Below are 13,011 nucleotides of genomic sequence, written 5' to 3'. Positions count from 1 at the left end.
AATCTATGTCCAGTACCATTATGAATGAAGCCTAAAAAACAAGACCAGTAGAATTTCTGAAGCAGGTGAAAGCCTGTGTGTCCTGTGCACAACTTACGTGCCGGGTATGCTGTACCTTATCACAGTTTTCACACTCAAAGCGCTTGCCGCTGTCATGTGACATCTGGTGACGTATGAGGTTGGACTTCCAGTTGAAGGCTTTGGGGCACTGGTCGCATTTATACTCCCGCTCCTCTGTATGGACTATCATGTGTTGTCCCAGACTTAATAAGGAGAGCACAAGACCATCAGTGAAATCAGTAAATCATCCAAGTCTAAGTCTTGAATGTGTATATCTTTATGAGTACAAAAGTGTGTTCTGTGTACCTGTACTCATTCGGGAAGATCTTTTCACAGTCTTTACACTCGTGGACAGGCTCATCGCTGTCCTCGCGCTCCTGCTTGAAGTCCTCTCTGAGTGTTTCAAAGATGGAGCCGGTACTGGAGCAAGAGTACTTCTGGTGCCGCCGCAGCTCGAGTGTTGAGGAGAACAGTTCATCACAGTCTTCACAGCGGTACATCTGCTCGTCTGCACACACAAACACAGATTTGTTTAGCATCACACACTTACGTTTCCTAAAAAAAATGTGATACTTTATTATAGAACTTTCACCCATTTAATATGAATAATACATTATATATATATATATATATATATATATATATATATATATATATATATTGTTGTTGTTGTTATTGTGATATTATTTGATATTTAGAGTCTGCCTGTTAATGGATTAAACAAAAAATACAAAACTCATTATTCATTCCTTATCCCAGACTGCGTTTTCCAGTTTCATAATTCTTTGCAGAAAATGTCTTTCTTATATAATATTATCAACTACAAAATGTATTAAATTACAAAAAAGACATGTAAACCTTTATCTTAACTAAATAAATACATAAACTAAAAACAAACTCATCAACATCTTCATAAATATAAAACCCAAACTCTGAGTAATATTTTCAAAGTTTATTTGTGGTATTTTTTTGTGTGCCACATTTTAGGCAGCAACTGAGACAATTCACAGTGTTAATGGAAGCCACTTAATTATGTCTACTGGCTTTTAATGTATGCAAACAATTAACAAATAACTGCTGCTGTGCATCATACAATTTACAAACTCCTACAGGTTGCATCTCGCTGAAGATGCAGAATCAAACATCCAGTTGCATATAAAAACTGCTGATAATACTAAACATGGAAGAAAAATCTCTTATTTACAGCTAAATAGACTCCTGCCCATGTAGTAAAAGCAACAATCCTGCAATTGACATTTACATAAAATGGAAATCAATTAGCAGTGAAATGTAGCCTTCATTAACACAGTTAATTGCTTGTTAAAGCAAGTGTTTGCTTGAGACTGTAAGTGTAATAGCACACAGGGGAAACAATAGGGGCTGGTCTTCCCCTTCCATGTTGATAACCTTTACAATACTTCTCACCACCAAGGTCAAATACATAAAACTCAGGCCAGCTTTTTCAATAGCAAGTTCCTGAGTCAGGCGCCAAGTTCAACAGATCAGGGGAAAGCCCAGCGGAGAGTCTAGATGCACGCTCATTAATGTGTGTGCGTGAGCGTGCGTGTGTTTATGTGAACGTTTTCCAAAAAGAACGAGCCACAAGGAACAGAGGTAAGCAGGGGCACACTGGCGCCAACCCCATGGTGATTTCAGCGCCAACCTGCCATACCCTCTCTGCCATGACCCAAGCAGCCAACGCCTGAGTCGGCCTCCCCCCCCAGGTGTCCAAATACGCAATACACACCCATCCATCATTTCATGCTGCACTAAATGAGTTTATCCAAAATGACTTAGAGTGCATGGCTCACCTGTTTTCTACTGCATGTGACCGTTTATCCAGCTGGAACTTCTTGGGCACATTAAAAGGGCATTAGTGTAGCAACATCAATGTGTCTAACCTTGGGGAGAAGGATAAATGACCTTCTGGTCAATGGGCCATTAAACTGAGCTCAAATGCTAAACTAACTCACTCACTTTGACACCAGTTTGCACATATTTCATGAGTGTTTTACTGTGAGAGATTTGGTTATCATCTTCTCTGAAGTGCAAACATCTGTCTGTGGCATTAAACACAACTACAATATGTTGAATAATAACAAGTATGAGTTGCAAACCCCTCTTGCAACAGGAAGAGGGTGTTGAGAAAAGCTCTGTGCTCAATAAATTTGTTTCAGTGAGGATGCATATAAATAAAGGTGGTTGGGTGTGTGCATCAGCGTGCCTGTGCTTTTTCAGTTAGTCTGGTCTGGGCTGGTGGGGTGGGCTGAGGTGGGGTGGGGGGGATATAAAGGGGAGACTAATAGCTCTCTGGGAGACGAAGGGAAGCACAATTATGTGCAGTTTAGCAGCTAATCTGGGAGCATGGGTGAGGTCTCAGGGGACTCCTCAAGTCCTCTACTTCAAATTCCTTCTCCGATAAGCCAGACACAGAGAGCCAGGCTGCACTGCCAAGCTCCCACTCAGCCCTGCAAACTCTCTCTCTCTCTCTCTCTCTCTCTCTCACACACACACACACACACACACACACACACACACACACATGGAGACAAAAGAGACACTCATCCCTACAAAGGTGGACTTTGACTGTCTCTCTTTGTCCTCTCTCCTTCGACTTTTCTGTCTCTAGCTCGCAAATAAACATCTTCAAACAGCAGACGAACTGTAACACTCTATCTGCCTTCATCCCTCTCTCACACCAACACACAACCCCAAATACTTTGGCTCTGACACACACATTCTGGCAGGTGGAGTGTCTCTCTTTTCGCTCGGTCCGCCTCCCTCTCTCTATATTTCTCATACATGCACACAGAGGAATTGAACAAATCATTTACAAGTCTGCTCCATCTTTGACACACTCCTACAACATGCCAATCTGCTTCTTTTCAATAATTAAGCCTGCTTTGAGCTCCTGTTTCCTCCTGTTCCTTTGGCATGGAGATCTGTGCATAAACTGTGCATCACGCAGGGGGGAAAAACTGATGAACTGCAGAACATCTCACGAACATCTCGTTCTCCCTTCATCGTTTTATAGTCAATGACAAGTAAGAGTAATCAGATTTTTCTTTTTTCATCTGTGGTTCCAGAAAGACTGGAAAAACAACAAAACAATGTTACCTGACAACAGCACTTCACCACAATAAGTCCAAGATGTTTTCAAGAAATACAGCGGAACTACGGCCCCTTTTCCGCTTAAGTGAACTTTGAAAGAAAAGCCCAGATCGAGAGTGAACAGCTGTCCAAGTTAGATTATGAGATAAAATATTGGATATATTCAGTCTGACGTATGGAGGCACGGTTGAAAGGTAGTGAGTACAGTGAATCAGGTTACCCACTCAGAGGGAAGACAGGCGGGTGAGAGCACCTAAAACATGACGCACTTTGAAAAGTGAGCCAGTGCGCAGACAACAGTGCACAGTGAGGTGTAGGAGCACTTAACACACATGATCTTACAGATTTTTAGTATAATAACAGATAGATAGATAGATAGATAGATAGATAGATAGATAGATAGATAGATAGATTTTTTATTCCACACAACTGAATCAACAGCCAGTGTTTATTTTAATTAATATTAATAATATTAATATTATATTAGAATTTCAAATATCTTTAACACATGAATTTGACTAAAATTTGGATTTAAAATTGCCTGGATCAATTTAAAAAAAAAGTGAAATGTATATCTTCTCAGCAATACTTGACCACATATTTTTTGTTGGAATAATAAAAATGCAACAACAATTTTCATATGGAACACGGGCCGCCTCCCATGGGCATCAAGTCACTAAACGTATGGTCTAATACTATATCACTAGACCTCAAAACTAACACTACTATGGCCACTATAAATTCCTAAAACGCTTAGGCTGACTTTTGGGGACAAAGTGGAGCGTTGACTTGTGAATAATAAGGTATTATTATCAATTATTATTATTTGGCCGAAATGTAACCAATATGACTCCAAACTCTCGGCTTAAAGGCCCTGAGTGCTCCATTATAACATGTTCTTAAGGATACGACTTCCTAATAATTTCTGTTTGATCCTGGCTTTCCATGAGCAGAAAATTTCTCGTCACTTAGGATGGAATATGACAAGTGCCAATTGACGCCCTAATACGGTGTTACAGGCAAAGAGGCACATTACATCGCAGCATTATGTGCGCACAATTCAGACCAGACCCTTAAAAGTAGCCTTCATTATTGGCAGGCCTATTGTAAATGAAAGCTCCAGAAACGGCTTCGACCAGATGCTTTAATGCGGGATTTAATTCTATCCTGGAAATTTATGATTCGAATAATTCACATTTCTTGAGGAAAAGTAAAAAAAAAAAAAAATACTTGGAAGGAGAGGTGGTGTCTTTTTCCCCGTCACATTAGCGAGGTTATGGAGTGTGTTGGCCGCGAACGCAGCACAGGATGCAGGTTGGAGTTTGTTTAAAATGTGCGCTAATGACGCGCATTAATCTTACCTTGTAGGTTGGGTGCCATGGATCCCTCGGGGAAAATACCGTCCTTCATATACACCAAGAGCTCCTCCCCTGCTTCAATGTCCCGGACAGCTTTATAATAAATCTGAGGAGAGGGAGAAAGACAGAGGGAGACTTTAACTTAAGGTCAACATGGAATTAATAAGTCTGGGCCCCCACTCATTTACTGTCGCAGTTAAAAGAAGGGTGAAATCGATGATATTAGCATATGAATGCTTTTTTAAAATTAAGAAAATAAAACAACATTCATGTCTAAAATTAGACACGTTATCCAGGCTGCAGCAGAGTAATGGAAACATATTTTGATCGCGATAATTCACGGTTTATTTGTACTAATGAAAGACGGGCCGTCGGGGGTTAGACTATTTTAATATAGCCTATCATAAAGACAATGGTTTGTTTTATTCTACATTTAATCAAAATTTGTAAAATAAACACAATTAAAAGAAAAAAAAATATTCCACCCATACAAATAACAAAATATTTTCTGCGTCCTTCTACAAAGAATAACTCAAACATTTAAATAAAAATAAAAAAAAAAAGGGGGGGGGGGGGGCAGAAGAAATCCAGACGATACAAATATTGCTGTAATGAGTCTAAACAGTCTGGAAGAAAAGTGGTGAGCGAAACGAAAATAAACATCAAACAGCTCAGCTGCTCTGGTGCGTGTTTCATTCACAACTACAGCAAACCGGGAAATGTCTTTTCTTTAACTGCACACAACTGTACAACTAAGGTCATTTAAATTGTGTGATCGGGCATAAATTACTGCTGGATTATGTTCTTTTCTTTTTTTCTGTTTTTTTTTATTTTTCTTTTTTTTACTAGAAGTTAAGACAAGTAAAAAGTGAGAAAAAAGGAATAATGGAAACATTCGAGGCCATTCAGAGCCGAGGCCTCTGTCAGGGTCTCTATCCAACATGTAGAAAATCCCGAAAAAAAACTAATCTTACACATATTATTATATGGAAAATTAATCAAACTGGATCACAACTTGCATAATTTTGCAATAAAATATTTCAGAGCTTTATGCATTCATCCCAATAAACCACCGCGAAACAACCACTCCAAACTGCATGCAGACGCTGTGATATCACACCACATGGGGGCGCTCTGCACCAACTCAACGATGTCAACACAACCAGGACAGCAGAGCACACACTCATACACACACACTGAGGCCGGTGAAACTAACTTCCAAGACTTATTGTTCTTAAGACGAGACAAGGAGCAAAGGCCTAAAAAAATCAATGAAAATATCACGGATTCTTCTTCTAATTATTACACGTATTAAAACAACGAGGCTCCACGCGGACCTCTCTGGATGTTTCGACCTGACCTTTTTTTTCTCCGTGAGACGGAAGAGTTGAGAAAGTTGCGCGGCGCTGCGGAGAGCCTCCAGCTGCAGTAGCACTTCAGTCCCGGAGGAGTTGGCGACGCAACCCATAGTAGGTCTACCGGAGAGTGGAGCGCGGCACTGGAGCGGACAGGGCCGGGGAGAGGAGGTCGCGGAGCGGCCAGGCGCGATGCAGACGGTCGGTGATCGCTCCCTCTGGCTGGATGAAGCCCGATGCTCCTCTGCTGGGTTACTCTCTAATCTAGTCAGTGAGCGCGTCTTTGATGATGATGATGAGTCTCTCTCTCTCTCTCTCTTTCTCTCTCTCTTTCTCTCTCTCTCCCTCTCTCTCTCTCTCTCTCATTAGTGATTCCCTATTGCCCCTCGGTGCTCTCTCGGTTACCCGTCGGCCACTCCTCCTCGTCTTATCTCCAGCCAAAAGGATTGAGGGATCTGCGGCGGAGACCCCTCCCCGCATCTCCGATCCCAGCCGCCGCTTTGGCCGCTTGATAAATCTATTATTGATGTAAATAATGGATAAAGCAGCCCTGACAGACTTGCGCCCACTCTGTCGGTCACTGTCACTCTCAGACGCACGTGAAAAATACACGCGTGTGCACACTAATATATAGATAAAAACATGAAATGTATCAGAAGGCCTTTTGTTGATTCATTTTATTTATTTAAAATGTTATTTCTTTTAGCACTGACCACAATATACACTAACACATAAATATTTAAACTCTGAGGTCAAGTTTGGATTTATTAGGGGTCAGAATAATAAGATAAACTAATGTTTTATTATGACATTTTAATACTACTCGTCAAAAATTGAAATGTCTCTTTTTTAAGCATTCATCATCAAAAGCTATTCATTTAACATCGTTATTTGATTTTCTTCAGTCATTTTAATGTATGTAATGGGAATTACAAAGAAAAAACGTTCAATACGAGACACAAAAATGTGCAAGAAAAAAACTTGAATAAATTATAAACGATGAACAAAGTCGCAATATCCCATTTAAGAAATTCCACATTTTTATATGAATTATATCTTGTCATTTATTTATTTTAAGTATTTTAAAAATAGCTTTACTGCAATATTGATGATAGATCTTCCTCATTATTATGACAGGATTATAGATAAACACATAATCAGCCAAAAATAAATATTTAGTTTTTTAATGAATGCAGCATTTGATCAATTAGGACATTTTAATTAAATTTATAATTAATATTTGTAGTGTGTAGTTTTTGTTTTTTAAAAATCTTCATGAATCTTTCTTTGTGTGTGTGTGTGTGTGTGTGTGTGTGTGTATTCTACAGTAAGGCCTGCACACTCAGACCTGTCTTGACCTCTTCCCATCTCTATCCAGTGTTCAGGGGACAGATGTCTCATCTATCACTGCCAGCCGTAGGGCCCGCAATGATCCCCCACTGTGGCTTCATATACACACATTCACAAACGCACGCACACACACACACACACACACACACACACACACACACAGACACAGACACAGACACACACACACACACACACACACACACACACACACACACACACACACACACACACCAGTGTCCGTTTATTGATGGATCCATCAGGGGGTAGAAGGGCAGATCAAACAGCGATAGAAAGGCCTCCACTCCAAAACACAAAAGATGAAGGACTGACAAGAAGGTGGACAAGGTTCATCTTCTCTTCAAACCCCCATCAACTACCCACACAACACACACACACACACACACACACACACACACACACATCACCCTTGTGCTCTCACAGCCGTTTTCTGCAACTTGGTTTTAGAATCATTGAATGGGCTCGCTTACACACACCGGTTTTGGGTGATTGTTGGCATTCTAAATGAATGGGAACTATGGATGCACACTCACACACACACACACACACACACACGGGAAACTGTTGATTTGCCTTGTTTTGTTAGGCAATCATTTAAGGTGCCTGAATATTGCATTAGGATGAAATTGCAAGCAGGATTAAGTGAGAACAGTTACCGGAAATCTCTGTGTGTGTGTGTGTGTGTGTGTGTGTGTGTGTGTGTGTGTGTGTGTGTGTGTGTGTTGAGGACTGAGAAGGGGTTGGAAGAAGAACTTAAGAAAATAATGTGGCTGTCTGCAGATGCAAAGCACTAGTACATCAAACAGACATTTCTCATTCTAAAAAAATACACAAAAACCCAACAACATATTTATTGCTGCTGATGGAAACAAATATATAAAATAATAGCAAATTATTGCATGGCCATAAATATCTAAATCATGCATGATCTTGCACACAGTTGTTCATCTTACATCATTAATGACAAACAAATAAACAAATAAATTATCCACTTGCTTTTTAAAAGGTTACTGCCCGCATTTGAATTTGCCCCGTGTGCACATATTTCCATAAACTCATGCATTGTGCATGCTGATACAAAAAGGAAATAAAAATCACTGAATAGTCTGTTAAATTATACATTTTAGCACTGAGTGGCCATGTGTGTGTGTTAGTAAATAAATGATAGGGTCATACCTGCGAGCCACTATACCAAGCAACTGGTAAGGCAAACAAAAGCAAAGCTGCTCGCTAAGTACAAACAACTGCAAAACACATCAAAAAACAATCATGCACGTGGCCTCTCTGGGTCTGATAATTCTCCACAATTTTCGGCGATGCCCTGATTCTTTCTTTGACATTGTGTGGCAGTGGCAGGGGGCACTGATGTGAAAATCTTAAAAGGATTAGACGGGTTGGTGTTGCCAGCCAATTGGTGCTTGTCAATCTCGGAGGCCCCTGTGTGTTCCCTCTCTCACTTGGCCCAAGCCCCCTTTCTCTCTACCGGTCAGGCTTAATGTCTGAAGCTTAAATGGACACACTAGCCTGTCCCCTCGGTGTGACAGAGTGACAGGTGGCAGATCAAGACATGAGGACAGAGAAAGGAGACAAAGACTGTGAGGAACAGGCGGCTAGAGACAGAGACAGGAGGGGGAAAGAGCCATGTAGGCAGGGATTAGGAAACAAATAAGAGTGGAGTGACAGGAATGTGGAAACACACAGGCGAGTCATGTGGATGCATTTGGCCACTGTCATAGCTCTGTCATATTTTCATGGTTTGCGTCTTTGTCTTTGTCTTTAGCAGGCAAGTTATCATTCTCATGCTCTTTTTTTTTTTAAATATCCCGGTACATGTGAGCTATCATAACAGTCCAAACTGCACTGAGAGTGAAATGTGTGTCAAGTAATGGCACAGTAACACCACTGGTATTTCATTTACAGAAACTGGGACAAGAGTCAGCAAAGCAAAATAGGAAGAAAAAAAAAAGCCCAGCCTCTGCGGGATAAAGGGAAACAGAGAAATATGCTAATATATTGCAGCAGTAAGTTGTGGCACACACATTGCATGGGGTTGGGGTTAGGGCCTAGTTAAGCAGTTGGGGTTTTATGGGCACTGGCTGGGCATCTTTCCAAAAGTATCCGATGCCTTACCCAGGTTTCTTCAGAGAGAGGGAGAGAGAGGAAAAAGAAGCAGAAAAGGGGGAGAAACTGCTGCCTCCACAGAAGAAGACCGTGCCTTGGATAATGGTTATTATGGGACTCAGGAGTGTCAGCCTATTGTTCAGCCTCTTTACATGGGTCATTTCCTAACAGCACTGGCAACTGGCCCAGCCACAGATGCACAATACAGCCATTCCCTGGTCATTACCAGCGCACGCATTTTGCTACCACAATGGTAAACACACACACACATACACACACATCAACCCAGTGTCAACTCTTAGCTACTCCTCCTTGACTCTTGCTGACAACATGGTGCTGTTTTTCTTACATGTGGACCACAAATTCAACCCGGACACCTCTGTCATGTCACTCACCTGGTCTCCGGTGAGGTGACAGGCGGCGAGGTTCTGCTCCTCAAATGACGGGGCAGAGCGGACGTATTTGAGCCAGCTGTTGCCGGTGGCATCCAGGCCTGTGTCCAACGCAAATTTCACGTTGCCCATGTCGTCTACCACCTGTTAAAGAGCAACAGGTTACATATTATTAAAGGGGCAAAACATCTTTTCAAACAACAAAAAAACACACAAACAGTCATCTAGCAAATCACTTAAAATATTTCTGTAATTGAAGGTTTTCGTCAACAAAAATGCAACATTTTTAAACTGCACATCAGGTTATAAGAAAGCTCTGCCAGAAGTTTGATGTCAGTCAACTTTAAGACACACAGAGGCAACATGTCAGTGGGTGTTAGGGCCACCTAACCCTGTCAATCCCATCAACGAGAAGAGGAAAGAGGGAAAAGGAGGAGAAAGGAGGAGGGAGTAGACAAACTGTGGCTTCTTTCACTTGTGTAAAGACTTTCTCTGGCACATATTGATCACCCTTTGTAACCCCTACGCCCCCCTGAGACTCCAAGAGCAGGTTTCATGTTACCCGCTTTCACAGAAAATGAAGGAGGATGGAGGTAGAGGTGAAGGAGGAAGAGGAGGAGAGGGGCTTATTGTGGAGCAAAAAGTGAGGGGAAAACCAGGATGCCGTAATGTATTATGTATGCATATAAAAATGGGTCCTCACTCTTCTCAAAAGTGTAAATCGTGACTTATTTGGATTAAAGGGAATGAAAATAATTACAAGTTTGCCAAAAGAGCAATTAGTGCATTTATGAAAAAATGGAAATTGGAGAAAGACTGCAAATGTTTTAAAGGAGAGAAATTTCTTGGCTCCGTTGAGTGTATGTGTATGGGTATGTGTATGTGTGTGTGTGTGTGTGTGTGTGTGTGTGTGTGTGTGTATTTGTGTGTGTGTGTGTGTGTGTGTGTGGTGGATTTTGGTGATTCCTTGAATCTGGGGGGCGGCTCGGCCAAAAACCCGAAGTCCACCCTCTCCACCAAGCTGGGGGTGAAGCTTCGATTTCTCCTGAGCACTGCATGTGATACTGAGCCTGTGTGAATCCTCTGGGGAGAACTGGCCTGAGACAGAGCAACTACTCTAATTACAACTCCCAATCAGCCTGGCCTGAGCTCAGCGCTGACCTCCAGCTTGACTCTCCCCGCTCCAATCACAGTCAAATGTCTGCTGAAGGAAATTGAGGTGTGATGGAGAAGAACCAACAAGCCATCTGACGTTTTTAGATGTGCAAAGTTCGTGAACCTCTCTAACTGGCTGCTTTTTCTAAAGGCATGTTCGTGTTTTTTTTCCCCCAGCTCGTAAAGTGTGAATGGTCATGTTCTTGTTGTCTGGGCGAGGGCGTGCAGAAGGTGTATTTTCGCGGGTGGGGGTGCAGGTGCCAAGTTTGGTGAGTAAATATGTAAAGGGGTCTGGTCGGAGGTGTGGAAGAACTGCCATGTGCTTGTTTGTTCAAATACGGCAACCGTTTCAGGCGAATGCACGTACGCTTAGGTAACAGAAATGTTTCTACTTTTTGAGCCAAGGTGTGAGTGTACCGTCCTCACTAACTGCGCCTGTTTTAGAATAACAATGCCTGTTATTGCTTTTGTTAAAAATAATCAAAACCGTCACCTATGTTTTAAAACCCTGTTCCACAGGCCCGAAATAAAAACTATGTATTTGCTGATTGTGTGAATGTGAAAAGAGGAAATCAGTATGTATTTTCTGTGATTCACACTGAGATACTCACAAGCATAAAATGTGATAATGACCACTGGAAGACCTTAAAAATAAAAATAAACTGAATCTTATACATTCCCAACTCTCCACATCTACAGCTACTGCCTCTTCTGCTTCCAGTTTACAACCTAAAACACTCAGCTTGATCGTGTCCAGGCCTTTATTTTATGTGTGAAAACAGTCACTGAAAACTAACCAGGCATACCCCCTCACACACATCCACTGCTACTCCACCCAATATCTTTTCTGCAGGCGTTGGAGTCAGAGTGCACTTGTCACTGCCCTGCCGGGGAGCTGCGACAGGTACGGTACATGTTTTATGAACACATGGAGAAAAGCTGAAATCCAGGTGGGATTATTTCTTTTTGAGGGGCAATGGGTGTGGGAAAGGAGGTGGGCTCTGCAGAGACTGACACACACATGTATGAATGCTGCAATGCCTATGTATTGGGCATGGTAGTACCCCCCCCTTCTCCTATACACACACCCAAGGGTCTGATCGCAGGCTTAATGAGCTGCAGACCTGTGTGTGTTTGGATGTGCACGTGTGTGTGTGTGTGTGTGTGTGTGTGTGTGTGTTGTCTGGGAGGCCTGCTAACACCCTGTCTCCGGGTGGAAGCCTGATTTATAAGGCTTCAAATGAGGTGCAACAGAGAAGGAGAGCCAGAACAAGCCCACGGCTGATTGTTTGTTTATTTACCTTTCTTTTTCACCCCCCCCCCTTCTTGAGTCAAGGGAGTGGGGGGAGAGACCCCGGTGGAAATCATCAGCTCCATGTGCAAAAAGGGTTGCAACAAAATAATACAAACAAGGCAGCTCAAAGTTCTCTCCTCCTTCAGACCAGAGGCTACAAACAGAAACGATGACAGTAAAAATATTGGGAATGCGGTTTTTATATTTTAAACTAATGTCTAACAAAAACACTCTTGCACTGACTCATTCTCTTTCTGTTCATTTGGGCAAATCAGATATTCACTAACAATTTTAACTCTCAAGCCAATTTACTAATATCTGATGTAGGGCTGGGCAGTAAGGCCAAATTCTTCTGTCCAGTAATAGGTCGGTTTATATCTTGATAACAATATATATCATAATATAGCGTTTTTTTGTGGTAATTCAATAAAAATTAGTCTATATGATTTAGCCACAATAGAGTACAGAAGATGACTGGGACCAGGTAGGAGAAAAAAATAATGAGAGGAGGATTTTTTTCATCACTATGCAGTTCGAGAAAAAAGTCGAAATAAAGAGAATAAAGTTGAGATGTCGAGAATAAAGTTGAAATACGATTTTCGAAGAAAAAGACGAAACGACGAGAATGAAGAAACTTTTTGTTTTCGGTAAAGTTGAAAAGATATTCACAGATTTGTGTCATTAACTCATCATATTAACATTGTTTTCAGAGAACAGCATCTATCTGAACAGTTAGGTAGACTGCAAGCTATAACCTGCTTTCTAACCAGCTTTCCTCCCACATGCCAGGATCACAA

The 13,011-nt window shown here is 41.6% G+C and overlaps 1 protein-coding gene across 1 annotated transcript in view; it reads right to left on the bottom strand.

The window, feature by feature from the left end:
• prdm16 (PR domain containing 16) overlaps window positions 1–13,011 on the bottom strand; it is a 135,007-nt gene that overhangs the window by 16,471 nt on the left and 105,525 nt on the right. The window contains exons 3-6 of the mRNA XM_059333675.1: window positions 9,769–9,909; window positions 4,533–4,635; window positions 367–568; window positions 116–263 (exon numbers count right to left, since the gene is read on the bottom strand). Coding sequence (XP_059189658.1) covers window positions 116–263; window positions 367–568; window positions 4,533–4,635; window positions 9,769–9,909 — 594 coding nt within the window. The remainder of the gene's footprint in view (window positions 1–115; window positions 264–366; window positions 569–4,532; window positions 4,636–9,768; window positions 9,910–13,011) is intronic.

Source organism: Centropristis striata, chromosome 5 (assembly GCF_030273125.1).
Source record: "Centropristis striata isolate RG_2023a ecotype Rhode Island chromosome 5, C.striata_1.0, whole genome shotgun sequence".
In the NCBI taxonomy this organism is placed as follows: domain Eukaryota; kingdom Metazoa; phylum Chordata; class Actinopteri; order Perciformes; family Serranidae; genus Centropristis; species Centropristis striata.
The sequence above is the reverse complement of the archived record's forward strand: the minus strand, read 5'-3'. Positions and strand labels throughout refer to the sequence as shown.